At 42.1% G+C, this 27,937-nt stretch overlaps 2 protein-coding genes across 2 annotated transcripts in view; both read left to right on the top strand.

Annotated features, from left to right (window-relative positions):
• The first annotated feature begins 556 nt into the window (after positions 1 to 556).
• Positions 557 to 22,589, top strand: LOC143130999 (ribosomal protein S6 kinase beta-1-like). Its single transcript, XM_076290335.1, has 15 exons — positions 557 to 716; positions 1,580 to 1,623; positions 1,872 to 1,992; positions 2,111 to 2,179; positions 3,535 to 3,682; positions 5,282 to 5,339; positions 5,464 to 5,564; positions 6,054 to 6,144; positions 6,382 to 6,472; positions 7,783 to 7,890; positions 7,992 to 8,054; positions 15,241 to 15,318; positions 16,593 to 16,700; positions 21,091 to 21,203; positions 21,420 to 22,589. The coding sequence occupies exons 1-15, from the start codon at positions 648 to 650 to the stop codon at positions 21,661 to 21,663; spliced, it is 1,506 nt and encodes a 501-aa protein (XP_076146450.1). The 5' UTR covers positions 557 to 647; the 3' UTR covers positions 21,664 to 22,589.
• Positions 22,590 to 24,521: 1,932 nt separating this feature from the next.
• The window catches only part of LOC143131000 (mediator of RNA polymerase II transcription subunit 13-like), a 28,589-nt gene continuing 25,173 nt past the window's right edge, over positions 24,522 to 27,937 (top strand). Inside the window, exons 1-2 of the mRNA XM_076290336.1 lie at positions 24,522 to 25,217; positions 27,032 to 27,266. Coding sequence (XP_076146451.1) covers positions 25,152 to 25,217; positions 27,032 to 27,266 — 301 coding nt within the window. The 5' untranslated portion in view covers positions 24,522 to 25,151. The remainder of the gene's footprint in view (positions 25,218 to 27,031; positions 27,267 to 27,937) is intronic.

Here is a 27,937-nt window from a genome sequence, read left to right on the forward strand (position 1 = left end):
GAAGCTCAATATCTCAGAACTACTCAGAACTTAGATAGAACCCTATAATTCGGGGGACGATTTGTCAGCTGCAACTGTGCAGGCAACTGTTATGTGACACTCAGGTGATGCTGTAAAAAACAAGGAGTCAAGCCATATTAACTCTTGCCAGAACATCAACCAGATTATAACAGGAGAGAGGGAGTTACATTTTAAATTAATAAAACCACTTCTTATGGATTTTTTATGGACTTGGAGTCATTTTTACTCAAAGAAAGATTCGGCACCCCTAAAAACCCCTAGTTAGACATCTCAAAAGCTGATATTGGTAAAATAAAATGTCAACGGCACAAAAAATGGCACCCCTTGATAGGCTCTCCAGGCGTTTCCCCGAGGATTTGGTCGTGGATAAATTGGAACGTGTTAGACATTTTTTTGCAGATTGGCGAAAAAAAATCCTAGGTACTAGCCTAGCCTACAACAGTGACTCCAACTAGGGCTGTGGTGGCTGTACACCATCGAGGCGCAGGAGGGCACTCTTCACTCTGTTTGTGGTTTGTGTGCGCATGTGTGACAGTCGGCCATGGCGGCGATGTATGTTTGTCCATGAGGCGGGAAGGGAGACCTATTATTTCGGATTAACACGAGCAACACCAAAGTGAACGATTATGGCTGGAGTATTCGACATAGATTTGGACCAGCCGGAGGAAAATGTTTCCGACGAGGAGCTGGAGGAGGTAATTGCGCTGACACGTGTGATAGCATGTTGTATTGAGCTAACGTTAACGTTGTGCTAACACAGGCCCGGTCTGGTGACAGACGAGGGAAGGCCCAGTTTTGACAACGCCAACGATAGTCCGATATCCTGCTAGCTAACGTTAGCGTTTGCTTGCCCCCTGCAACTGCGCTAGCATTTTCGGCTTCCACACTTAACTGTCATCTTGAACACCAGCTGACACCTCATGGCGTTTTCGAAGTGTTGACAATACCCATAACGCACTGTTACCTTAAATGACTAACGTTACATTAAAGCTGAATAACGGAACGCTAGCTCAAAGCCATGCACGCATAGTAACGTTAACGTTATATTACGTTATATACTTTATTGCTTTCAAGTCTAAGTTGATTTGGTTGTGCTCGGCAATACTTTAAGAATTCACGACTGCGTGCTGAACAGCTAGACTTTGGGCATTGATCGTGAAGCTAACTCGCTTGTCAAAGTTAACGTCAATGTTGCCAACATTGCACAAGCGTGCTGTGCTTTAAACCATAGACTGTATAGAACAGTCTATGCTTTAAACCTATGTCAACTTCAGCAATTCGATTACGGTGTTCCATGCATCATGTAATCGTTAGCTAGCTTGTCGATCTTGTATTAATCACACAACTACGAGTTGAAGAACAGCTAACTTTATGATCCTTAACTGACAGCAGGTACAGGTGACTTCAATAACATAAGCGTAAAGCCTGGGGCGTTTAATTGCCGTGGAACGGTTTATGTTGACTAACTTGTGCGACCTTTTTGCAGAATATTAAACAGTATGGCCTAAACTCATTGCATTTTGTAATTTTCATGTATTCTGTTCTCATGTCATTTTAGACGCAGATCACTGACTTCATGGATCAATGCAGTGGATTTGAGTTGTAAGTAACTAGACACACTTCAAATGTGACTGAAACTATACCGTAGTGACTAATTGACACCCCCCCCCCCATTTCTATTTTGGGCTTAGCGTTAGACATCGATTAATCTTGTAGACTGTGTAATTTGTTATACCTCAGCTGAAACTAGAAGAGTGTAGGGGGATGTAAAGAGAAAGCAACAAGTGCTGAGGTTTAAAAAAAAATCTCTGGCCGAGATCCTGAGTGAACTGTATGTCTTTGTGCCTCAGTAACATGGATGATTGTGAGAAGATTGAAATATCTGAGGACAGCGTGAACCAGGGCTCGGAAAACATCAAGCCTGAGTGTTTCGAGCTTCTGCGTGTGTTGGGCAAAGGAGGGTATGGTAAGGTAAGGACATGAAAGAACTTTTTTTTAAATATAGTAACTGCTGTATTGAAGCTTATTTCACTTGAGACATCAGAATGTATCTACTAAAATGGTTGTGAAACCTTTTTTCCCCCTATAGGTTTTCCAAGTCCGAAAAGTAGCCGGAGCAGCATCAGGAAAAATATTTGCCATGAAGGTTTTAAAGAAGGTAATTTTTTCTTATGATTAACTATATTTTTTGTGCAAACATTAGACAAGGCATATGGTCTGTTGTGGGGGAGGTGATATTAGGGGTTTGTGATGGAGGTGATGAGTGCTTTCCTGTGTTGTGATTGTGGGAGGTTATGTTTCACAGCGCTGTAGCTTTCTTTGAATTCACAGCATAGTTTTTTTGCCATGGAGCTTGGTTGTGCAGTTGTCCCCTATGGAAAGTTACTGATCACTCATCTGAATATCTGAAGTTTTATCCTCTCTACGTAGTTGCTGGTTATCAGCAGAATTTGCCCATTTAAAGTGGCAGTAGATAACTGTAATATATGAATGTAAAATCGACTAAGCCTGGACTAGTTGTAGCCTCACATTTAAAATCTGTGCTGTTGATGGTACATAATAGATGTACTGTTCAATCCACATACTCTGGTCAGAGAATGTTTGTGAGGCATGTTTTATCTGCTGTTTTGTAGTTGTGGTAAATTGTTAAATCCAGACACGTCTTTTGTGGTAAACAAATCAAAGGATGTCTTCCAGGGATGAAAGGCAGCAGAAAAATGTTTGGCCTTTGAAGATAACATATGGTGACATTAATGGCCTTGGACCAAAAAGATGTGTTTTTTCCCACAAACACTCTTTTCACTGGCCCTGCCTCTCACACAGACTACAACCAAAGCATGTAGCAGACTTAGGAGAAAGACCTGCTCCTATATTAGCTTCACCCCAAATATTTGGAGGTTGGAAAAGTGATTTGGACAGAGCTGGTTGTGAGGGAGAGTGGATGTAGTTCTCATCATGCTGAGGCTGTATTAATTTGGAACCTTTTAGAGCGGTAGTAGTACTGAAAATATACTCGGTATGCAAGTTAGTTGTAAAGTCCGACGTCACGGGCACAACAGCTTTTTGGTCAAAAAACGTTTACTGGCACAGCCAGCCGGTTTTTGCAACTTGTAAACCTGGTCACCATCACCTCTGTTTTATGGAGGGGTAAAACAAAGTTGGTCAACTTTAACAGAGTAATTACTGTAACTGTGCAGGCAGAAGATACAATCAAGGGTTACGTGCAGGGTTCCACGAAAAAAAGGATTTTATTAGGTTGAGGCAACAAGTGAGTAGTAGGATGACAATTTCCTTAGAGACTACACTGAATAGCGGGGGAAAACTAATTTAATTTACTGTCTTTGGAGAAAACCGAGCGGCTCTTTAACCCGCGGAACGGAAAAATATGTATTAGCCTGTTATTGCATCATCACTTAATAATAACCGAATACAAAAAGACTAAAGAGACAGTTTACAATATACAGTATAAAATAGTACACCGTGTAATGCCTTTCCTGTGCTCTGGGGGGTCAGGCTATGATTGTGCGCAACGCTAAAGACACTGCCCACACCAAGGCGGAGAGGAACATCCTAGAGGAGGTGAAGCACCCCTTCATCGTGGACCTGATTTACGCCTTCCAGACGGGGGGCAAGCTCTACCTGATCCTGGAGTACCTGAGCGGTCAGTACAGCGCCCATATAGGCTCCAGCAAACACAAAAACTGTCCCACACTCTCTTACCCAGCAGAGAAACTGCCCCACAGAAAAAGTACCCCCATTCTCTCTCTGCTCAGCCTGTTGCTGGGGCACTGCTTGTGATCATTAGTATGCTGCACCGACCTTAAAACACAAATCTCTGCTCTTTGACACTAAGTTAGAAGAACTCTACAAGTTACAGAAACACACTGCCCATCAATGTTGTGTTCTCATACTGCATGTACGTTTGTGTATGTGTCTGATTTTGTATGTGATTATATCCATGGGGTTTATGTCTAAGGTCGTGTGTGTGATATTTGTGAGTGTTGGTATTAAATGTTCTGTGTGTGTGTGTGTGTGTTGGGGCTGTACGATTAATTGCATTTGCAATAATATACGACATGATCAAACACGATTTTGATTTTCTAACCGCAAAGACTGCGATTGCGCTTGCCGACGCGTCACCAACTCTGCACACCGTTGAAGAAGCAAAAAATGTAAACAAGACCACCAGCTAACCGTGTTAAGAAAGCTCTGAGCATTAGAGCTACTTTGGTTGCAAATAAACCTCTTCATCACTTTTTGCTGGAACCTTCCATGGCCCTAGTTCTAGTTACTTTCACTTAATTACTCTGCTGCAACTCTTGCTGGTAACTCCGTTAACTTATCAGTTGTTAACTTATCAGTTGTAAAACTTCAGGACTGTTTAGGCCTACACAGCAACCTGCGCTGGTAGCTCTGTTTACTAGAATACAGTGACAGAGGGAGCATTTGCGATATAAAGGGGTTGGCGACGCAAACATTTCATATCACAGTTAATGAATTAATGCCTAATGTTATCCGTGAGTAGTTGACACAGCTAACCACCAAAAACCCAGCTGTTTTAACATTAGCTTACCAGCTAAGCCTCTTAGGCTACATGCATGCTGCTAACTGCTGATAACTTTGCCTGTTTAAAGAGTTCTGTCTCCGCGATTGACTTTGTTGTGAAAAGAACAAACTAGCTCATTTTAAGTGTTGAACTTAATTTGCTGTTGATGATGCTAACCTTTAGTAAACACAGAGCTAAACTGTCATTCAGCCGCATTTTGTGCCGCAACAATCTAGTTTGTTCCGATTCACATGCAAGTACAGAGGAGAGGTGGGTGAGTGTGTGTGTGCATTTGAGAAAGAGAGCGGGACAAGGGAAAACAGTGTCAGTTTTCTGCCACTGCACGTAACTAACGAAAGAATACCATATATACCCGAAATAGAAACGTATAAGAATTATTACATGTTTACAAGGCTGGAATTTCAACACATACAGGCCTACTACTGTGATTGAAGTAGTTTAAATAAAAAATATTTCATTAATATCAATTCATGCATCACCTAATGTCATCATAACATAGGCCTGGGCTCCAGGAAAGAACAGTTTATGTTTAATTTATATAATATTGTGTTGGTCATACTATAGAATGATGTATTGCTTGTCTTTGTTGAATAGTACAGAAGATAAAGAGCTTAAAAATAATCATGTTCAACCCTAGTGTGTGTAATATTTGTTAGTGTTGGTGTTAAATGTTCCGTGTGTGTATGTTGACAGGTGGCGAGCTCTTCATGCAGCTGGAGAGGGAGGGCATCTTCATGGAGGACACAGCCTGGTGAGAGGAGACCCTCAGCTCTTATACACACACCCTTTCCATCTCACACACACACCCTCTCCACCTTGTCACATGACTTTTCAGATGTTTGTTTGGGCAAAAGCTAAAGGCTTTTTACTGTCAGCTTTTATTTGGCAGAAATCTCTATGGCTCTCGGCCACCTGCACCAGAAGGGCATCATCTATCGAGACCTCAAGCCAGAGAACATCATGCTTAACAACCATGGTAACGCACCAAAACACTAGCTAGCAAGCTAAATAAACAAACACATTGACAAAGCCCTCCCAAATGTTTGCAAATAAGCAAGCCCATGAAGGTAAGGTTTTTAAATTCTAGCAAGCAAACAAACCAAGATAAAGCTCCCAAAGGTGAGGTGGTAAATGTATTCAAGGGTACATGTGTGAAAGCATATAGAGTGTGACACTGGTATACCAATGCAATGAAGGAGTCAGCAACATTTGTTAAAGGAGAATTCCAGCGTTTTTTCCCCACACAGATCTGTTTCTCGAGATCGCTGAGTTCTGTCGGTACGAAAAAACAAAAACAATCAGTTCTACCTAGCTCGAGTTGCTGCAACCAACGGATAGAGCTGTTAAGCAGCTAGGGTGCTTCACTCTTGGGGCATGTTCATGTGCTGTAGCTGCCTACTCTAAATGCCTACTTCTCTTGTCTTTATTCAGTTGGAATTTGACTGGATGTGTGTTTTTTTTCTAGGCCATGTGAAGCTAACAGACTTTGGTCTGTGTAAAGAGTCTATCCATGATGGGACGGTCACGCACACCTTCTGTGGTACCATAGAATACATGTAAGACACTCCAATGCTATTCAACATTCCATTGCCACTTCTTCTGTGGTACCATAGAATACATGTAAGACACACCTTTGCTACAGTGACCCTGAAGGACGTACAGTATTTCTAATATTCTCATTAGCTGTCGGTGTAGTTGATGTGGTGTGCGAATGTTCCTTCCACATTTAGGTCAGGTGTTCTGATTCGTTATGGATGTGATTGATATGATGTGATTATTGGGTGTTCTTGCAGGGCCCCAGAGATCCTGATGAGAAGTGGTCACAACAGGGCTGTGGATTGGTGGAGCCTTGGTGCTCTCATGTACGACATGCTGACGGGAGCAGTAAGTTAACACACACACAGCAGTGTCATCTTAACCCTTACCTACCCATCTCTGGCCCACTGGAGCTCACACTATTAACCACTGTGCCATACTGCAACACTCTCTCCACTGCATCATGCCCCTCACTGCATCATGCTCTTCACTGCACCACTGCATCATGCTCTTCACTGCATCATGCTCTTCACTGCACCACTGCATCATGCTCTTCACTGCACCACTGCATCACGCTCTTCACTGCATCATGCTCTTCACTGCACCACTGCATCATGCTCTTTACATCACCACTGCATCATGCTCTTCACTGCATCATGCTTTTCACTGCATCATGCTCTTCACTGCATCAGGCTCTTCACTGCACCACTGCATCATGCTCTTCACTGCATCATGCTCTTCACTGCACCACTGCATCATGCTCTTCACTGCATCATGCTCTTCACTGCATCATGCTCTTCACTGCATCATGCTCTTCACTGCACCACTGCATCATGCTCTTCACTGCATCATGCTCTTCACTGCACCACTGCATCATGCTCTTCACTGCATCATGCTCTTCACTGCATCATGCTCTTCACTGCATCACTGTCTTCACTGCATCACTGCACCACTCTCTCCATTACCTCCCTTTTCACTCATCAGTCTCACCATCGCATCTTGCTCATCACTGCACCACTGTATCACTGTATTCACTGCATCACTCTCTCCATTGCACCATCACATCACTCTCTCAACTGCACCATCACATCACTCTCCACTGCACCACATCACTCTCTCCACTGCACCACATCACTCTCTCAACTGCACCACCACATCACTCTCTCCACTGCACCACATCACTCTCTCCACTGCACCACCTAATCACTCTCAACTGCACCACCACATCACTCTCCACTGCACCACCACATCACTCTCTCCACTGCATCACAACATCACTCTCTCAACTGCACCACAACATCACTCGCATCACTGCATCAGTGTCGTCACTGCTTCACTCTCTCTATTGCATCACTGCATCACACTCCCCAATCGCATCACTGTCACCATTGCAACACTCTCACTCATCATTCTCATCACTGCATCTCTGTCACCACTGCGTCATTCTTTCTACTTCATCACTGTATCACTCTCACCACTGATTGAGTCTTACCCCCTCAATGGCTCGTGGCTCTTACTTACATTTACACTACATTGGCTCACCCAGACTAGTTACAGTCTTGCCCCAGGCATTTGTAGTAGTTTTTTTCTGTGTAGTTGCTTCTGTTAAGAGCCACCATTGGTCAAATGACTGACCTGTATGTAAATTGCTTTCCTAGCCACCATTCACGGGAGAAAACCGTAAGAAAACCATCGACAAAATCCTGAAGTGCAAGCTAAACCTGCCACCCTACCTCACCCAAGAAGCCAGGGACCTCCTCAAAAAGGTGTGGATGCCTGATGGATGGATGGACTGATTGACTGACTGATTTATTGGTTGACTAATTGAGATAATCTGTGTTATAAATTAAAGCCTTTCTTTCTGCAGTTGTTGAAAAGAAGTGCCTCCTCTCGTCTCGGAGCTAACGCTGGTGATGCTGGAGAGGTGCAGGTCAGTCTGCCACAACATAACTTACACACTGATTTAAAGTTGATTAGGGCTGAATGATTAATTGCAATTGTGGTATGATGAAACACGATTTTCTAACCTAAAAGGCTGTGATTACACTGCACAATATATTGACGTCACCAAAGCACATTTATACTTGCGCTTGTCGACGTGCCACCGACACTGCACACCGTCGAAGAAGCAAAAGACGTAAACAGGAGGACCAGCTAACAGTGTCAAGAAAGCTCTGAGCAGTAGAATACTTTGGTTGAAAATAAACGTCTTCATTACCTTTTGCTGGAACCTGCCATGCCCTGGTTCTGGTTCCTTTCTCTTAATTTCCCTATGCTGCTACTTCGCTTGCACAGTAACTTCGTTAACTTCTCCAGCTGACTATTAAAACTTCACGACTGTTTAGTTTACACAGCCGCCATTCACCTGTGCTGGTAACTTTGTTTACTAGAGTACAGTGACAGAAGGGGCATTTGCGATATCCAAGGGGGTTGGTGGTACAAACATTTCATGTCATAGTTAATGAATTAATGCCTAATGTTATCTGCAAGTAGTTGACACGGCTAACCACCAAAAACCCAGCTGTTCTAACATTAGCTTACCAGCTAAGGCAGCGTTTCTCAAACTGTGGGTCGCGACCCACTACTGGGTCGCGGAGACATGCCAGGTGGGGCGCGAACTGAGGTGAAAAACAGGAGTTTTTTTTATCTGTAGCCTGGGCCCAGGTAGCACCCGATGCACAATGGACGCACTGTGTTATTCACAGAAAAGCGCTCGTGTCAAGACAGCTTAGTTAGTCCCGACCTACATGAGATTTTGAACGTTGTTGTGAGAGTGGTGAATTTCATCAAAATCCGGCCCTTGAAAGGGCGCCTATTCTCCGCACTTTGCGAAGAGATGGTAGCTGACCAAAAGGCTGTACTGTTTCACAGCGAGGCAAGGTGGCTTTCCCGAGGTAAAGTGCTGTCGCGCGTGTTTGAGCTCCGAGTCGCCTCTTCTTGGAGGAAGAGCGCATGTTTGAATCTGCAAGCACGTTCACTAATGAACATTTCTTGACGAAGCTGGCCTATCTTAGCGATATATTTGATATATCTTAGCGATACATTTGAGTTAACATTGTCCAGTTACAAGGCAAAGACAAGCACCTACCTCACCTAGCAAATAAGATTACTGCATTCACCAAAAAAACTTGAATATGGGACAGGCGCCTCGATCGCGACAGTATTATGCCTTTGAGATTTCTAAACGAAGGCACTGGGAGGCACTCTTGTGATCCCATGTATTAAACAGTAGGCCTACATCACATCCCTGCAAAGTTTATTTCAAAAATATTTCCCAACCAGCAGTGCTCAGTATGACTGGATTATGGATCCATTTAATGCAGCATGTTGGTATTTCATTGAATATATTGTATAATGCTGTAAAATGGCCTATGCTTTCTAATATGTTGCTGGAAAACAGAAATATGTGTGTTATGTATTTATTTATTATTATATCTGCAGCACCAGCTGATTTTAACTCTGTTGAAGAGGATATATTTAGAACTCATTATTTCAATAAATTTGACAACTTTAAGCTTGACCTACCACTTTCTTAGAGCGATGAGGGACAGGTGGGGCTCGAGAATGCCCCCTTGATCAAAGTGGGGAATGAAAGAAAAAGTTTGAGAACCACTGATCTAGTTTGTTAACTACCACAGTCACGAGTTGGGTCGCGATAGTGTGTCATTTTTAAAAAGTGGGTCCCCAGAAAAAAAGTTTGAGAAACACTGAGCTAAGGCTCTTAGGCTATATGCATGCTGCTAACTCCGGCTAACTTTGCCTGTTTAAAGAGTTCTGTCTCCGCAACTTGACTTTGCTGTGATAAGAACAAACTAGTTAATGTTGATGATGCCGATGTTATTTGGCCGCAACAATCTAGTTTGTTACGATTCACGCGCTGCTACAGAGGAGAAGAGCGGGTCTGTGTGTGCGTGTAAGAGAGCGAGAGTGGGAGAAGGAGAAGCAGTGTCCGTGCCATTGCGTAACTAACAAAAGAAGATCATATCTACATGAAGTAGAAACGTATCAGAATTATTACATATGTACAGTATAAGGTTGGGCAAATAGAAATAATTCAACAAATAGAAATAGACCTACTAATGTGATTGAATTGAGTAGTTAAATAAATATTTAATTCATATCAATCCATGCATCACCTAATGTCATCATAACATATGCTTGGGCTCCAGGAAAGAACAGTTTATGTTTAATTTATATGATATTGTTTTGGTCATACTATAGAATGATTTATTGTTTGTCTTTGTGCAGTGTTAATTTAGTTGACTAAGACTATGACGAAAAATATTCCTCAACGAACCTTTTTCACAGATGAAAACGAAATAAAAAGTCAGACATGATGACGAAGACTATGAAAAAATATAACTGACACTTTAGTCAACGAATAAAAACGAGACAAATGTTAGGAGGGACGAATGGAGAAGAGATCCAATCAAAACTAGATGTACCGCATAGCGGTACAAAATATGACCGCCGCTCAGTCCTGTACATCCATTCCGCGAAAATAAATCATATTAATGAATTTGTCTCCATCTTCTACTCCATCCCCCACTCTTGAAATTTTGTGTATACTTGTTTGGAATGTGTGTGTGCACACATTCCGCACACAAAGTAGCCTACTGGCGCTGCAAAGGTGAATAGATTTGTTTCTGGGCCAAAAAATTTGCAACATTGTTATAAAACCCTTAACAATCACAAGTAGGGCAGTTCATCACAGTCCATCCATTGCAACTAGACTGATGAAAGGTACACCTGTAGGCTACATTGTATTTGGGAAAAGCAGAAGGTAACAGCATAATGTATTTATTTATTTATTATTAAACAAAACAATCCCTGTCAGTTCCATGCAGTTTTCAACAGCTATCAAGAAGAGAGGTCATGTCACGGATTTTTGTGAATGTTTCTTCTTCTACATATGCATAAGTTTAGTCATCTAGTTCATATGATATTCAGCTTTATTGTCAATGCACAAATTAAATACCAGTAGTCTAAAACAAAATGCCGTTTTACCCAATGGTGCAAATAACTGACATGTCCAAAAGGGCCTTCATGAAATGCGTTGCGAGACTGTTCATACACATTTTAACGGGCAAAGTTGAAGAGCTACTGTCCGTTATTGTTTGTGCAAATAATATGCTGATTCATGTTCCCTTGCATTTTGCAACTATGAGGTCCATGGTTAGTCTGGCTTTCGCCAGACCAAGCTCAATCTTTTGACGCAATCTTTTGATTTTCACCCAGCCTAGTCCATGGTAGGCACCCGATAGAAATATTGTTTAATTTTGCGATTGAGATATCCACGCACTGGCGCCCGGTTTCAGAGCTATTGTAAATGCAAAAATGCATAGAGGGAGTTATGACAAAACCGTGACTGTTAACAAACTATAAGCTATATAAGGTAGGCCCTATGCTAGGCCTATTACACAACACAAATTGTCACTAGGCTATGCTGGCGACCCAAATAAAATCTCCTTTGGAACCAATGGCTTACACCTTACAGTATCAAGCTGCCACCTCTTTGCGAAAAGTTAATAGTTTTGCATATCAGTAGTAATACATTTCAAGTAGCTGAATCACCGAAAGGGCGAATGAAGTGGACACTTCTAAATGGAACCCAACCCACTGTACAGTAGCTCAAGGTCTGTGGCTAAAGCAGCCATAATGAAAGCGTTATCATTGTTTGGATACTTCACACACACGTGTTTTTTAATCGCATAGACTACAACTACCAAGCTGGAATCAAAGCACATCGACTCCCCTCTCACACCCTAAACACGCACTTCGAACAAACAAAAAGCGCCTCAGTCTCACGATATAGCCATAAGCAAAACTGTATCTGACCGGTGTAACGTTGGTACTAAATCATTCATCGCAAAGAATGATTTTTGTAGCACGTGCAACAAATATGTGTAGGTACAGCCCTGCCCTGAATACATCTCAACGTGCGCTCTAAAACATCTGGTTTAAATGGAGATGTAGATCATCACGGGTGCGTTAATAAATCTACATTGCGGCGAGTTGACACAAATTATTCTCTTTGACGAATTTATGTAGTTTCAGTTACTTTACTTTGAGCCATGCTCTTCCTTACTTGAATCACCTTTGAAAATAGAGGATTGAAGTAGCCTATATGGGTGTTTGGGAATGAACGTTGACTCAGATGCTTTTTGAGACCAATAAAATGTCAGAAATGTCCCAGCCCGGTGTTTAGGATGCATCATAGACAGGTTATCTTTCAGGTAGCCTATATATTTTCCATTAAAAAAACCATCACGTAGCGAACGTATTGTGGCTAACTCACGTAGCTCCTGTTAGTAGCCTAGGCTATGGTCATAAGCAAATGAGATGACAGTCGAAAGATACAATTACTGCTGTTATCAATTTGCTTGGTAGCCTATAAACGCATTTATGGTTTATCCATCACTCAACCATGCTAATGGTAACATTATTTTACCTACATTCTGCTATTGATAGGATTAACGTAGCCTACCTGCAGTAAAAAACAAGAATGTCCGATAAACATTCTCAGATTTATTTCGGCTTCAAGAGGAAATGGGAATTACATGTCATGCAGAAATCATCCTACCCTTAGACGTTCTCTGCGGTAAACTACTGTAGCCTACTGTCTTGTCCTTGTAGGAAGCATAGTGTCTTTCCAACCCACTTTAGATTAACTTCCAACAAAATTACGTCTCACTGCAACGATGCGCCATCTAGTGGACAAACGACTACGTAACGCCAATACTGGAAATGCAGCCAAATTATTATTATGATGAATATTTGGGTTTCCTTTAATCCTACAGAATTTGATACTGATGGTATACGTGCCTGTGTGTGTGTGTGTGTGTGTATATGTGTGCACCACCATCTACAGGCCAATGAGTGTACAGTCACTAAATGTACACATAACTTAATTTTTTAGACCCCCCCATGGATGAAATTCTACGAAACTTGGCATACCCCCAGAGAATGTCAGGTTAATCATACACATAAAATTTGGTGCAGTTCTGAACGTCTCAACTGAAGAGAAGGGTGATTAAAGCAGAATGATATTGCATTTTCATTTTTTACCGGGGGGGTGCAAATCACAAATGAGTGATTATGGGCTAGGTTGATGTGGGCCCTTGAGATCAACATACCATAAACATTTCTTCATCCTCGGTGCCACGGTTCAGGTAGTTATTTAGGAAAAACTGCATTTTTTGGGTTTCGGGGGGCCCAGCGCGGAGGGGGAGTGGTCCCCGGGGACCAAACTAAATTTTTCCGTAAAAGTCTAGTGGGGCTACATACCCACCAAATTTCATGTGCCCCGGTGTTTCGGTGCCCCAGGTATCGTTGACCAAAATTTCAGGAAGTAGATGACGGGGAAAAAAAAAAAAAAAAAAAACTTTGACAATCCCTATATGACCGCTTCGCTAGTGGCGGTCATAATTACTCTTTTTGTCGGACAAGTTGGGAAGAAATCTAATCAGAGCGAATCTTTGAGGGTAGGTTGATCTATGACGAAGCAGCAGAGCCATTTAAAAAGCTGCTGCAAATGCAGGCGTAATAGCTAAACAAACGCAGCAGTAGTTGCATAAGAGGAGAACAAAGAGGAGAACGTTTTCACAACAGTTAGGTTGTTTACATTATATGCACAGACTTAGTTACACAGCTGTGACTGATTTCAGCTGTCTTCGCTCATTAATCGCATTTCATAGTGACAGTTGACCCAGTGCAGTCTGGCTATCAGGAGCATCAATCTACTATTTCTGAATCTGCAGTTAGGAATTTCCATTGCCTACCGTAGCAGTTCTCACGTCTGAAGTAGCACCTCAATGCAAAACAATCTGGAGGTAGTCCTACGAGTTAGCACACGTCTTGATGATAATGCTAGCCACCAGCCTTGTCAAAGGTAACTTAGCTAACCTTACCTAACAGACAAACTCCCTTAATAAATTGACTACATGTGTTGCACACTTGACACAAAATGTCTTCAAAAGTATGTTGAAGGTGGTTACAGTTATTTCCATTCCAGTAACTTCAAACTACATTTCCATTTGCACTTGTAGGCTCTTTCTCTCGTTTTCCTACTGTACTGTTTTGAACTTCTCTATTTCTTATCCTGGACTGCCACCTATTGGATAGAAAAGGCAACAACCTAGTAATTATGTGAATTAAAATCTACAACATGTTTGAATGGCAAAAAAAGGAAAAATCATAGGGGGTATTCCGAACATTACTTTGGTGTTAGGGTAGTCTACGCTGCACATGTCATAGACAGTGAGTGGTAACTTCAGTCATTTGCATTTATCATGCTAAAAATCTGATACCAGGCACTACGCTGATGCCTGAGCCAAAGAGAAAATTATAATAAAAGAGAGAGATGTTGAACTTTAGTCTATAATGTTGGGTTGGCTCTTCATTGATTCACTTATCTGCCAAACTTGTTTTTAAGATGTTCATAGCAAAAATGGATGCATGTGATTCATTTGGATTAATTAATCACAGAGTATGTACGGTCAGTGTTTTTGACATTAAGAATAAAATAAAATACATATTTTGTATTACAACCGTTAAATCTGTGTCTGTATTGCATATTCAAACCTTAATGCCATAACAGACTGATGGATACTTCTAATTACCGGAAATTCTGGAGAAATATTTAGTCAACTAAGTCCACTGTAGATTTAGTCGACTAAAATCTGCTAATATTTGGTCTACTAAAACTAGACTAAGACTTAAAGACTTAAGACTAGACTAAGACTAAAACTCTTATGATATTTAGTCGACTAAAACTAAACTAAGACTAAAAGATTTCAGATGACTAAAATATGACTAAAACTAAATGGTGTGTTATTCAAAAGAATCAGAATTTGCTGTCAAAATTAACACTGCTTTGTTGAATAATATGGAAGATAAAGAGCTTGAAAATAATTGCAACATTGGAGGGGGGGAATGGCAATTAGATTATTTTCCAAAATCATTCAGCCCTATATTGTATGTAACCTAGGCAACACTCTAGGCTGTTGCATTAAGTAAATACTCACAAGGAATGCCCGTCCAGCTTTAGCTTGTGTCACTGTTGTGGTTGTCAATCTCACAGTCTGCTAAGATCCCATTGGTTCTCTCCTCCGCAGGCACACCCCTTCTTCAGACACATCAACTGGGAGGATCTGCTGGCCAGGAAGGTGGAGCCGCCCTTCAAGCCCTTCTTGGTGAGTGTGTGTGTGTGTGTGTGTGTGTGTGTGTGTGTGTGTGTGTGTGTGTGTGTGTGTGTGTTGGAGAGAGAATGAGAGCCCCTTGGCTGGTAGGGAGTAGTGTTGCACGGTGCACCGATACTACAAAAGTATCGCAGTACCTGAAATTTAAAACGTCACAATACCTAATTTTATTAGTATCAATACTTTTAAGAATTAAAGTGTTGTTTTGCAGTAAGATGGCCTACGTATTTCAGGTTAGTGTGCACAAGGCATGCTTCTATTGCCTCCCGTAGCTTTGTGTTTTTTACACACACACACACACACACACACACACACACACACACACACACACACACACACAGCTTTCAACCTGCAGCTGTCATTTGATAAGTACAGCGAGACATGGCTGCTAATATAAGCAGGGCCTAAATTTCAGCGCAGGATTGAGGGTATAGTGCATAATTTATTTAAGTCGTGCAACTCTAGCCATCATAATGCGAGAAAATCCTGCACACATTTTACAGCGCTATCTGATAACGTTACTCTAATAATGGAGCGCCGTGAATGCGGGACCGGACAGACCAACTTCTGACTTGAATCGAACGTAACCCCATGCAGACACACACACGTGCACAGAACTACTTTGCAGGTGCAAGCGAGCAAGCTCTCTCACAGCAGAACTTGTCACCGCTGAAGTCAAAGTATGCTTCTACATCAACTGCTAACCGACAGGAAAGAAAAACTAAATTTAAGCGATCAGGAAGTGCCAGGAATTTTGGAAACACACAAGGACTACATAGAGTGGCAATGAGACGCGAGGGGACATGGATGTGTTCTCCATTTGAGGAACGTAATCGATTGCGGATGTACACAGACATGGAGCGCATAGTAGGCCTACTTTCCCTTTCTAGAGTGCACATTCATTATGTGAAAGATGCTTCATACCAAAACAGCAATCAAACATTAGCAAATTTATCATGACGTGTTGTCACAAACACTTACTATTAGTAAATGTTATGACTATGACTTAGAGTTGTTCTCTCATTGACGCCTGTAATAAGGAAAATACGATTTTGGTTTGTAAAATGTGTGCAACACTAGTAGTGAGTGCCCTGTGTGTGTGTGTGTGTGTGTGTGTGTGTGTGCGTGTGTGTGCGTGTGCGTGTGCGTGTGCGTGTGCGTGTGCGTGTGCGTGTGCGTGTGCCCGTGCGTGTGTGTGTTGGAGAGAGAGTGTGATTGTCCCTTGACCAGTGGGCCTCACGTCACATGTTCTCCCTCTGTCTGTGCAGCAATCGGCTGAAGACGTGAGCCAGTTCGACTCGAAGTTCACCAGCCAGACACCTGTGGACAGCCCCGACGACTCCACCCTCAGCGAGAGCGCCAACCAAGTCTTCCTGGTGAGGCCCACCCTCCACTCGGTTACAGCCCAACTAAAGCTGATGCTTTTCCCGTACTACCTCCACAGACTGTCTAGCTGTCATAGAACACAACAGTAATACTACTTATGAGACTTAATCAGGGCTTAAATTTCATTGCGGGTATTGTGCATAATTTGTTCAAGTCCCGCAACTCTAGCCATCATAATGCGAGAAATTCCCACATACACTTTTACAGCCTGTCTGATGACGTTAATATAATCATGAAGTGGCGTGAATGCGGTGCTATTGACCGGACGGATCAACTACCAAGTTGAATTGAACATAGCCTCATGCAGACGCACACACAATTGAACATAGCCTCATGCAGACGAGAGAGAGAGAGAGAGAGAGAGAGAGAGAGAGAGAGAGAGAGAGAGAGAGAGAGAGAGAGAGAGAGAGAGAGAGAGAGAGAGAGAGCAAACTTTTACATCTGGAAAGAGCTCCTTGGTAACTATCCTGCTAGCTCAGGTCACGTCAACACTTGATCCCAGAAAGATTGTCTTCGAGTTGTTCGTTTTTTGAACATTTATTGTATCTAATGACATAGAAAACATAATGATTTGCATCCACATATCCTTATGCACTAAGCACAACTTTTATTCACTAGCGACTAGCCTAAAACCGTCAGGCTGAAGGGAGGCTAATTACTCTCACGTATTTTCTTAAAGTGAAACTCAATTACACCTACTCATCACCAATGTGCACTCAATTAGACCTACACACCACATTAAAGATATGCCTAAGTGTTATAGGTTAAACGTCAAAATGAAGCATTCAAATGACTAAATATGTTAAGCTACTAGTAATTAACTAGTAAAATGCTATACATTAAAAAATACATTATTAACTAAATACACTCTATATGAATTAAAAAATATATGAAATAGAAACATAAGCCATCATTTTCAGTGTGTTTGTGTGTGTGTGGAGAGAGTAAAGCAGAATCTAGGATGTCCACTGTTGTGAATGATCCCACTGCAGTATATATTACTGATGACGTCAGGGTGGTGGGGGCACCAAAATCAAACACTTTTTTAAAAAAGTATCGAAGAAGTATCGAAATCGTAATTCTTGACTTGGTATCAGAATCGACCTCCCCCCAAAATTGTGTAAATCCCCCCTACATGAATAACCTAAGGGGGGAATTCCCCCCCATTTTGAAAAATGAATTTTAAGCCCTGCTTAATGCAGAATGCCGTTAAACTACCAAATGGATTAGCACCTACAGTGGCTTGCAAAAGTATTCATCCCCCTTGGATATTTCCCATTTTATTGCTTTAAAGCCCCCCTTGGTAGGATTAGCTATATTTCCCCCTCTACTGGAGAAGTTGTGCGTTATGCTATTTCAAACTGTGGAAGAAAGTAATGATAAACACATGGATTTGTTTACAAGCTAGTGAAGCAATTAGCATAAGTTCGGCAGAACAATGTGGATGTTACAAGTAGGGCTGGGACAACGCGTCGACGTAATCGATGACGTCGACGCAAAAAATACGTCGACGCAAAATATGAGCGTCGATTCGTCAAGCATAATGTGTGCTGCTAAATATTTTTAATTTTACACCTTCAGTGTTTTCCATACGTTGACTAATCTGTGGCTGGGCACCACGAAATCAAAACCGGCCACCACACATTGATGTTCTATGTTGTAGGCCTGCTATTTAAATTAAAGATAAGATAAAATAATTTCATTGAGCTGCACTTTTTACTCACACAGCCTTTCCTCGCCCCGCCCGCTCTCTCTCGTAACGAGCCCGCTGCTCCTCCTCTGCATGTGCATTTAACAAAATATTCACGATTGTTGAAGGATTGTTGTTGCCACATAGAAGCACTGCATAGAACACAGTGGGCTACATTGCTATTAAATCCGCTTAGCATCGTGACCATGCTGCGCAAATTTTTTCAAAACCGCTGCATTAAAGTTCAAGTAAACTCTGCTAAGGTCTTATCACAACATAGTACATTGAGGAGACTAAACGAAGTTAAGTTACAGTAGGCCTATGCAATCAAGCAGTAGCCCTATATCAAAGCCTAATACTGTTTGGATGTCAAGTTTAGCATGCTTACTTGCAGCTGCTTGTATTACTCATGCAGGGCTCATTTTATTGACTCTGTTTGCAAAACAGAGTCAATAAAATGAGCCCTGCATGAGTAATACAAGCAGCTGCAAGTAAGCATGCTAAACTTGACATCCAAATGGAAAAGTGTTTTCAAGACTCAAAAGTGCTTGTCCAAAGGAGAAGTACGAACTGTTATTTGAACTACGTTATGAATTGCATCCACACATTCCCACACGAACGTCTTAAAATGACAGGCACTCAATTAGACATACACTAGCCTACTGAACTTTATTGAATGCTACCTCTGACTAAGAATACATTACTTTGCACTTGTAGTTACTTGCACTTCAGTCTTTTATTTTGGAATCTTAAGAGCAATAAACATATATTGCAATGTTAAAGAATTCATGTTTTTTCATTCAGATATGTAAATAAACATGTATAAGATGCTATTAGTGAATTAATGGGGAGATAATCGATAATCGAATCGAATCGAAATCGAATCGGACTGAAAAAATGAATCGTTAGATTAATCGATGCATCGAAAAAATAATCGCTAGATTAATCGTTTAAAAAATAATCGTTTATCCCAGCCCTAGTTACAAGGTATGAAACGCTATTTAAAACGAGTTTCTTGTATCTCACTTCTCTTACCGGGACGGTAGTCCCAATGTTCCAAGGTTGGTTTTCCGCCTTGGGACGCTAGGGGGGAGCAGGGAAAGTCACTTTCGCTGGAACAAGTCATTTAACCATCCAGAGGATTTCTAAACGGGTTTATTAAGTTGAAATAGTGGCCAAGTCCCCCTTTGATAAATGGAATATTTGTTGTATTATTGTATAAAAAGGCCAAATTAAATGGAAAAACATCCCTTCTTTAATCTCAAAGTGAAAGCAAATTTCAACAAAGTAATGTTAATTAGAAATATAATGCAAAATAAGCAATTGCATAAATATTCATCCCCCTTAAAGTCCTGACCTAAATCAACAGCGGTCCTGCCAATTGGTGCTAATAGTCTCACAATTAGAGAAATGGGATTGCCTGTGTGCAGTAAATGTGTATTTTATAGAAATATAAAGACACCTGCATCTGGAAGGTCCAGTGCTAATATAAAATTGAGTGTCATCGGCGTAGCAGTCTAAGCTGAGTCCATGTTTACGGATAATATGACCTAGGGGTAGCACGTAAATGGTGAACAGCAGAGGACCAAGCACAGAGCCCTGGGGCATGTGGTGGGTTCTGAAACCAGATTGGATGGGTTCGAAGAGCTAATAGTGGGACATGTGGTTTTGAAGCTGGGCAGCCACTGCTCTTTCCAGGATTTTGCTAATGAAAGGAAGATCAATGACAAAGGCTATCGCAACCTCAAAAAATATTACGGACAAAGAGTCTATAGCGCAACCTCTGGAGATGAGTTTGTGTAGGAGAGACAGCAGATGATTAATGTTCATAAAATGGTGTTTAAAAGTCTTCAGAACTTACATAGTGGCCCAGAATGAGTCAATTAAGTGATACAAGTTGCTGATTATTAATCTATGTTTATTATGTAGAATAGAAAAAACAAGAACTTGAATTTGGGACACTGGTGGTTAAGTAGAATTGGGGACAGCTGCGGGACACTGAGGAAAAAAGTTCATTTTGAGCCCTGAAGGCACCTATGACTACTCTGAAGTAGTTAAAAGCTTCAGCAGCTGAGATAGGAGAAACTATGTATGCATACAACAACTTCTTCCCCAGTTCTTCACCAGTCGAAGCTCTATGGGTGAGTGGCAAGGCTCTTATTAAATCTTGACTAAAGTTCGCCCAAAGACATGTGGGAGACTCCAAGCTCAAATGGAAGAAGGTTCTTTGGTCTCGGGCCAAATTGAGCTTTTCAGACATCAGACTAGATGCTATGTTTGGCGGACATCAAGCACAGGACATTACCAAAAACGCACCATCCCTAATTTGAAGAATGGTGGTGGTAGCATCATGCTGTGGGGATACTTCTTGGAAGGACTGTAAAGGTAAAAGTAAAATCAATTCAGCAAAATATATGGAAATCCTGGAGGACAATCTCATTCAGTCTGCAAGGGAACTATGACTTGGGAGAAGATTAATAGGCAGGTATACTCAATGTTGACGCGAATATGCCAGAAGTGCATCTACTAAATGCTGACTTGAAGGGGATGAATATTTATGCAATCGCAGACTCCTCTCTCCTTCACACAGACTCCTCTCTCTCAAAGACTCCTTTCTCTCCTTCACACAGACTCCTCCCTTACACAGACTCCTCTCACAAACCTCTCCTCTGTGTTCTTTCTCACTGCAGGGTTTTACGTATGTAGCTCCATCTGTGCTGGAGAATGTGAAGGAGAAGTTCTCATTTGAGCCAAAAATACGCTCCCCCCGACGCTTCCTAGGAAGCCCAAGAACACCTATCAGGTTGGTCGCCATTCTCACATTCTGACACTGTTAAGCCTCTTATCATGTTACTACATGCCTTTTTATAACTAATTAGTTTTTTTTTTTTTTTTACCTTGATATTATCATCAAATCCAAGGTCTTCAACTCAATGTCCATAAGTGTTAAAACCATCAAAAAATGTCTTGCTGTCTGTAAGTGTGATTCTGCTTCCTGCCCACCCCCCACTCCCTCCAGCCCAGTGAGGTTTGCTGGGGACTGCTGGCACGCGGGGCCCCCCCTGCCCGTAGGTGCGTCCCTGGCGCCCCGGGAGCAGGCCATGGAGGAGTCCAGCCTGGAGCAGATGGACGTGACCGCTAGCAGCGAGGCCTCGGCACCCCTGCCCATCCGCCCCCCCGCTGGCGCCCCCATGGGCCAGTTCAAGCAGCAGGCGTACCCAGTCATGGCCAAGCGGCCCGAGCACCTGCGCATGAACCTATGACCTACAGCACCTCCTCTGGGCCGGGGGTGTCTCTGCGTCTGATTGGATGCCAGGGAGAAGGGTGAGGGGCAAAAAGTACCAGCTCCACCCTGCCTGCTTTTGGGTGTCCTCTCGTGTGCGTGTGTGTGTGTGTGTGCGCGCGTGTGTGTGCGCGCGTGTGTGTGCGCGCGTGTGTGTGCGCGCATGTGTGCGTGTTTTATGTATGTATGTATGTATGTATGTATGTATATATCTGTGTGTGTGTGTGTGTGTGTGTGTGTGTGTGTGTGTGTGTGTGTGTGTGTGTGTGTGTGTGTGTGTGTGTGTGTGTGTGTGTGTGTGTGTGTGTGTGTGTGTGTGTGTGTGTGTGTGTGTGTGTGTCAATGCAGTAAGTGTGTGCGTGTTATAGTCTGAGTGAGTGTGAATGTTGATGTATCTCTACGTTGTGTGTGTGTGTGTGTGTGTGTGTGTGTCCCTGCCTTCAGGTCACGTTCTGCTGCCTCTGTGCAGTGTGCGTATCAGCATTGGGGCTGGAGACTTTGTGTGTGGAAATACAAAGAGACTTTTGAACTCAAGTATACCATCAAAGAAGAGGATGGGGTGGAATCACAAATGACTTTCTTTGCACTGTTTTCTATGTGCAAACTAATGACCTGGTGCTCAATGCAGGATGATCAAGTGCTGTCGAGGAGTTGCTGCCGTGGGATGATCTGGATTTTCACGGTGTTGCTTGGGATGCAATATAGCTTTCCTAGTCAGTATGAATTGTGTAAATCATTGTGATTTAAAAAACAAGGAGGAAGAGAGACTTAATTTGCATTAAGCGGAGGTTCGTTGTATGGTTAACGTCTTAAAAATTTGACTAAACGAATTCTTACTACACAGCTCAAAGGAATGATGGATCTACACACAAGAACCTCAATAAAGCAAATATGTTTACTTTTTAACGGCGTCTTATCTGCATCATGTGTCAAGGAACAGGATTTTTACTCGTTTGCCTAGCATGTAAACTGGAATATTCCGTATTATGGTAATCCAATTGCTGCTTTTAATCAGACATTGCTGCTTTGTTCTATGATATGTGACTGCACTTAGAATGAGTTGATGTGCTCACTGGCAGCAAGAGCTGCAGCTCTAGCAACAGTACTTGTGCAGGTCAGTGTAAGTCATCTTGCTGAAAGGTACGTTATGCACCTCAACTTTTACTCCTGCCAGTGCAAGTAAAAAGTACTTTTTAATTAATGTATTTTTTTTACCTTTTATTTAACCATGGAAAAGAACACATTGAGATTGTAATCTCTTTTTCAAGTGGGCCCTGGCCAAGAAAGTAGGTGTTATGAGTAGGGGTTTTATCAGTGCTGTAGTTTTAGGATGCATGTTGGCAGTTGCTGGCATAGGCAGTATATCGACCAGTAAAGACACAAGAATTTCACAATGTATTGTAAATGGTCCAGAAGACTTGCACTGTTGGTCAAAGTAGGAAGTTGTTTCCATAATAATACCATTACTCGGTCAACTTGGCAATGTGTGATCAGGTCATAGCAAGCACTGTGACTGAAAACACAAAGCCATGGTCATTCTTCCTGGGCCTGACCGCTCACACAACCAACATGAAGACTCCTGTGTGTGTGTGTGTGCAGGATCGCCAGTATAAATTACTGTTACACACACACATACATTCATACTGATACCCACTGCTCCTCCGCCTGCCTAACTGTAAAAGTTGATATACTACTACACACAACTGTACATTCAGTCAGTCTGTATGATCTGTGACTTTGATCCTTGTAGACTGGAGAGCATTAGGTTTTTGACACCAGGTGAAATGGTAAATATGACTCAAGCTGAAGTTGACAGCAGAAGACAGTCCAAACACAGATACTTTGAGGCAGCCAACTATTCAAGGATGTTCTTCCATCGAAGTGCCCCACTCACTGGACAATGGGTCGGTTTTGTATAGATGGATGAAGCCTAGTCCTAGACCAGTGTTAATCAAAGTGTGGTCTGGGGACCGCTGGTGGTCCGCAAGCTATCCCAAGTGGTCCGTGAGCAGACGTAAAATATAATATAGATTCATTATTTGCAATATTGAATCAACTTATATCCAAAAGGTTCTACAACACTGCCTATGTAAGCTGTGTCAGTTTAAATCATATGACTTCTCTGACACAATAAGCAAGGTGCAAAGACAATAAGCAAGGTTGTTCACTGAGTAGGTCTACGTATTGTGTAATATACTGTTGTAGGTCCTTTTTTTTAGCTAGGTGGTCCTTGAGGCTTTTTTTTATTAAGTGGTCCTTGGTCTGACTAATAGAGAACTTACATATAGATCTATCTCCTTTGGGGGGGGGGGGACTTTTTTGTGGAGGTAGTGTATAGTTTCCCATGCCTTGCATCTAAGCAGCTGTACAGCAGGGTCGCTGCCATCTGAAAAAGCAGTCTCACGTTGCACTATTATGAAAAACACTGGGGAATATCTTCTGCCATCTAGTGGGGCGTCTCAAGAACAGCGCCTCCAACCATTTGGCCCATTCATCTTCAGCAGCCCAACCTTATACCGTTTACAACATGCAGTTGGAATGGAAAGAGCTCACAACACACATCTAAAATTATAACTGAAAGAGGTCTATGAAGATTCAGACATGTTTATTTTCCGTACGTAGTAGTATAATTACGTTAGTTCAAAGCGAAGATTCAAAGTTATGTCCATCATCCAAACTTGATACTTGTACGTATTGTGGCCATATACATTAGACTGTGCCGGAGAGGTACTGTATGTCAACGTCAGATATTCCGAACTCTTCACTGCGTTTGACCAATCGGCACAAGAAGGCGGAGCTCCTCCTTTGGCCGCCATTAAAGAGAGCAGTGCATATGAATTCAAATGGAAACCTGCAGGACTTGAAATCACAATCATGAGTAGCCGGACTTTTTAATTAGTTTTACTGGCGTTAGAACTTAGGTTGATTTTATGATATGTTGTTTTAGGACACGAAGTCGGGAGATTGTAGATACCACTCAGGGTGAATTTGTGGTTGGTCACCTTTGCTTCACTGAGATACAACCAGATAGCGTTAGCTCTTTTGTATGCTAACGGTAGTTAGCGAGCAGGCTAGCTAGCTGGCTAGCTTAGGTGCCAAGCAAAGGGGGAGGGGAGAGTTGTCTGCACACCTCTGGTGCTTTTAGTAATATTTATTCCTTCGTAGACTTTAATTTATGAATGCATTGGACTATTGACCATGTAGAGATGGTGGTGATTTTAATTCAGGTAGTTAAACAAGCACTGCGTTCGCTTGCTTTTCATTTCTTTTAGAACAAGCAGTCAGACAAAACAGTCGAGGTTTTGATGAATTGGCGAGAGCTGTAGCAAGCCAGCTAATAGCACTTTACAACGACTTGTTTCAAAGCCGGTGTGTGATCAAATATTTGAAATCAAGTATTTGATCATTTTCCACATCACTCTTCTTGTGGTCTGAAATAATGGATTATTTGACTACCACCTTTTGAAGATGAGTTCTTGTTTTGTACCAAACGGGGCGAGCCTGGAGGACTGTCATTCCAATCTATTTTGTCTGGTAAGAGATTTAAAAAACTATGAGGCCAGAGGCCATCTTCAGCTAGCCCACTAATAGCTAACTCTAGCTTGCTTATTAGCTGTTGCATAGTAGCTAACGTTAGCAAAGGCCTGTTGAGCCTCTAAATTGCTAACGTTTACATGCCGACCTGTCCATTAATTGCAGGCGTGATCAATTGTAGAAACGTCCTTAAATACTGTTGCATTTATGTTGGAGAATAGCATGACTTTTCATAATATGTGGAGTGAATTGCATAACGGTGTCTGACATGTCTTGAGAAAAATGTATTTGTAATTTGCTTTGAAACTAACTTGAGACAACCAGGCGTTAGCTAACAACTTTGCAAGTTAGCCAGTTAGCCAGTATGCAGCTGGCTAGCTAACTTGCAGGCACATCGGGGCCAACAATTAGAGCTTGTTTACGAGTTTGGCATAGTTACTCTAATGCTTAATTGGTGGCACTGGCACGTCGTGAAAGATTCTGTTAACACGTAAGAGTTTCATTGTGGACAAACTTCAAGGCATAATACACTGGTGGTGGTTAACATTAAACTGGCAAATACTAAGAGAAGTCTTGTTTCCCTTAAGAGCGGTTGGTAGCTAAATAGCTAACGTTTGCAAACTTACCTAGTTAGCTACGTCATTGGTTTGCATGAGTGTCTTTAGCTTGCTAGCTGAATCGAATGTGGGAAGCCTGCGGTTGAAGTTAAGCAACGTTAACATGAACTTGTCCGCGCACTTAGCAAGCCACATCCTCATTAATTACTACACAGCTTATTCGGGAACTTTTGTTGGCATTTGTTTATTGATATTAAGTTTTGGGTAACCTACAAATCATTACGTATGCCAAAAACGGTCATCTGGAAAGCAGAACGAAAGCTCGGACATGCGAGTTGAAGAAATACGTTTGCCAGTAATGACGTTACCAAGAATCAATTTGCTTCGTGCGGTTATGTACGACGTGATGTCACGTTTATTTGTATTTTATTACACTAACAGATTGTAACAGAAGACACTTGTGGTAGAGAGGCTAACCGTTAAGGAAGTGCTCCAGAACAGGACTTGTAGTTTGCGTCATTGTGACAACAATTCGTGACCCATACTTGTTTATGTTGCGTATTTGCATTTACCGACATATTCCCCCAAATCATTTATTAGATGAGGCGTGATTGCTTGCTCGCTTGCTCGCAGACCTGTTGCACAGACAGAATAGCTTTAAACGTTATCTGTCAACATTTAAATAGTGGCAAAACTGTTTAATTTGTTTTCCTATATTTTCTGGTTGCTGTGTGAAGTTTGGTTTCAGTTTATTTGAAACCGATAGTGAAAACATCTAGGTACTTTGTGGTTGCAGTAGTACTATCATCCAAAACAAGCTCCTTCTTTTACACACACACACACACACATATTATATATATATATATATATATATATATATATATATATATATATATATATATATATATATATATATATATATATATATATATGACAGGAGTATCATGGACTCACCACTTTTACAAGTTATAAGGAGTCGGTGTCAGCAAACTAAGTTTCAATATGCCATTTATTTTGAATAAAGAACATTTATTATGTCCACCAAAGTAATAAGAGAAGAGTGGAACCAGACACAGAGAATGGTAACATTGGTGGAAGGTGAAATTAGTAGTGATGTCATGCCAACAACCAGTGTTAGCCACCCTGACATGTTGTAGTGTTCTACTGCAGTGATATTGTGTAGGGAACTGTTGCTTAAGCAGATGTCTGTTTTGTGGCTCTGAGACTGAGGCTTTTTGTTTGTGTGTCCCTCCACAGGCGGACCTGACGGGCATCAAATGGCGCTGCTTTGTGTGGCAGGGCCCGTCATCGTCGCCCATCGTGTTCCCGGTGACGGAGGAGGACCCCATCTTGTGCAGCTTTAGCCGGTGCCTTCGGGCGGACGTGCTTAGTGTGTGGCGTCGCCACCAGAGTCCCGGCCGCCGCGAGCTCTGGCTCTTCTGGTGGGGAGACGACCCCAACTTCGCCGAGCTCATCCACCACGAGCTCTCCAGTAAGTGCTCTCCTCCACTCCCGTCTCGCTCCCTGCTCCTGGCCACCTGTCTTACCTGCCCACTTACTGTGTGTGTGTGTGTGTTAATGTCTGTGTGAGAATTTGTGAATGTGCTGAAGGCTGTGCATGTCCATTGGCGTGCTAGACTAGCTGCTCTTGGCGGTTGGGTTGGTCTGATCGATTGGGAGTTATGAGCGTGTAACCTACATAATGTTTACGCTGTTGGCTGTTTGATGTCATTACAGCCATGGCAACAATAGGACGGACCAGTCAAGATAACATGAAACATGTCAACATAGTCATCATGAAACATCGTCAACAATAGAAAGGATTCAGATCTGTCACCTAAACATACATAACTATTCCTGCTGCGACCGAACACTGCCTTTGACCCAGTTTTTCCATGATTGTCATGGATGTTTCTTCCTTAGAAATTGGGGGGGGGGGGGGGTCTGTTCCCACTTCCCAGTTTATGTTGGAATGTTATAAGTGAAAATGTAACAACTTTCTGGAATTGATGGCGGAAGCAACACCCTGCTTGTCGAAGCCATGTTTTGGTAACTTATGTCATCGCCTGCCTACTCACAGGGCTCCGTAGGGAATGATGAGAGTGGGCTGGCCTACAAGACGCAGATGCGTCGGCATGTGTGTGTGTGAGTAATCTGAGTATT

This window comes from Alosa pseudoharengus, unplaced genomic scaffold, assembly GCF_046254945.1.
Source record: "Alosa pseudoharengus isolate Yale_2024_CS ecotype anadromous, Long Island Sound unplaced genomic scaffold, YU_APseudo_1.1 YU_APseudo_1.1_scf_18, whole genome shotgun sequence".
NCBI lineage: Eukaryota > Metazoa > Chordata > Actinopteri > Clupeiformes > Clupeidae > Alosa > Alosa pseudoharengus.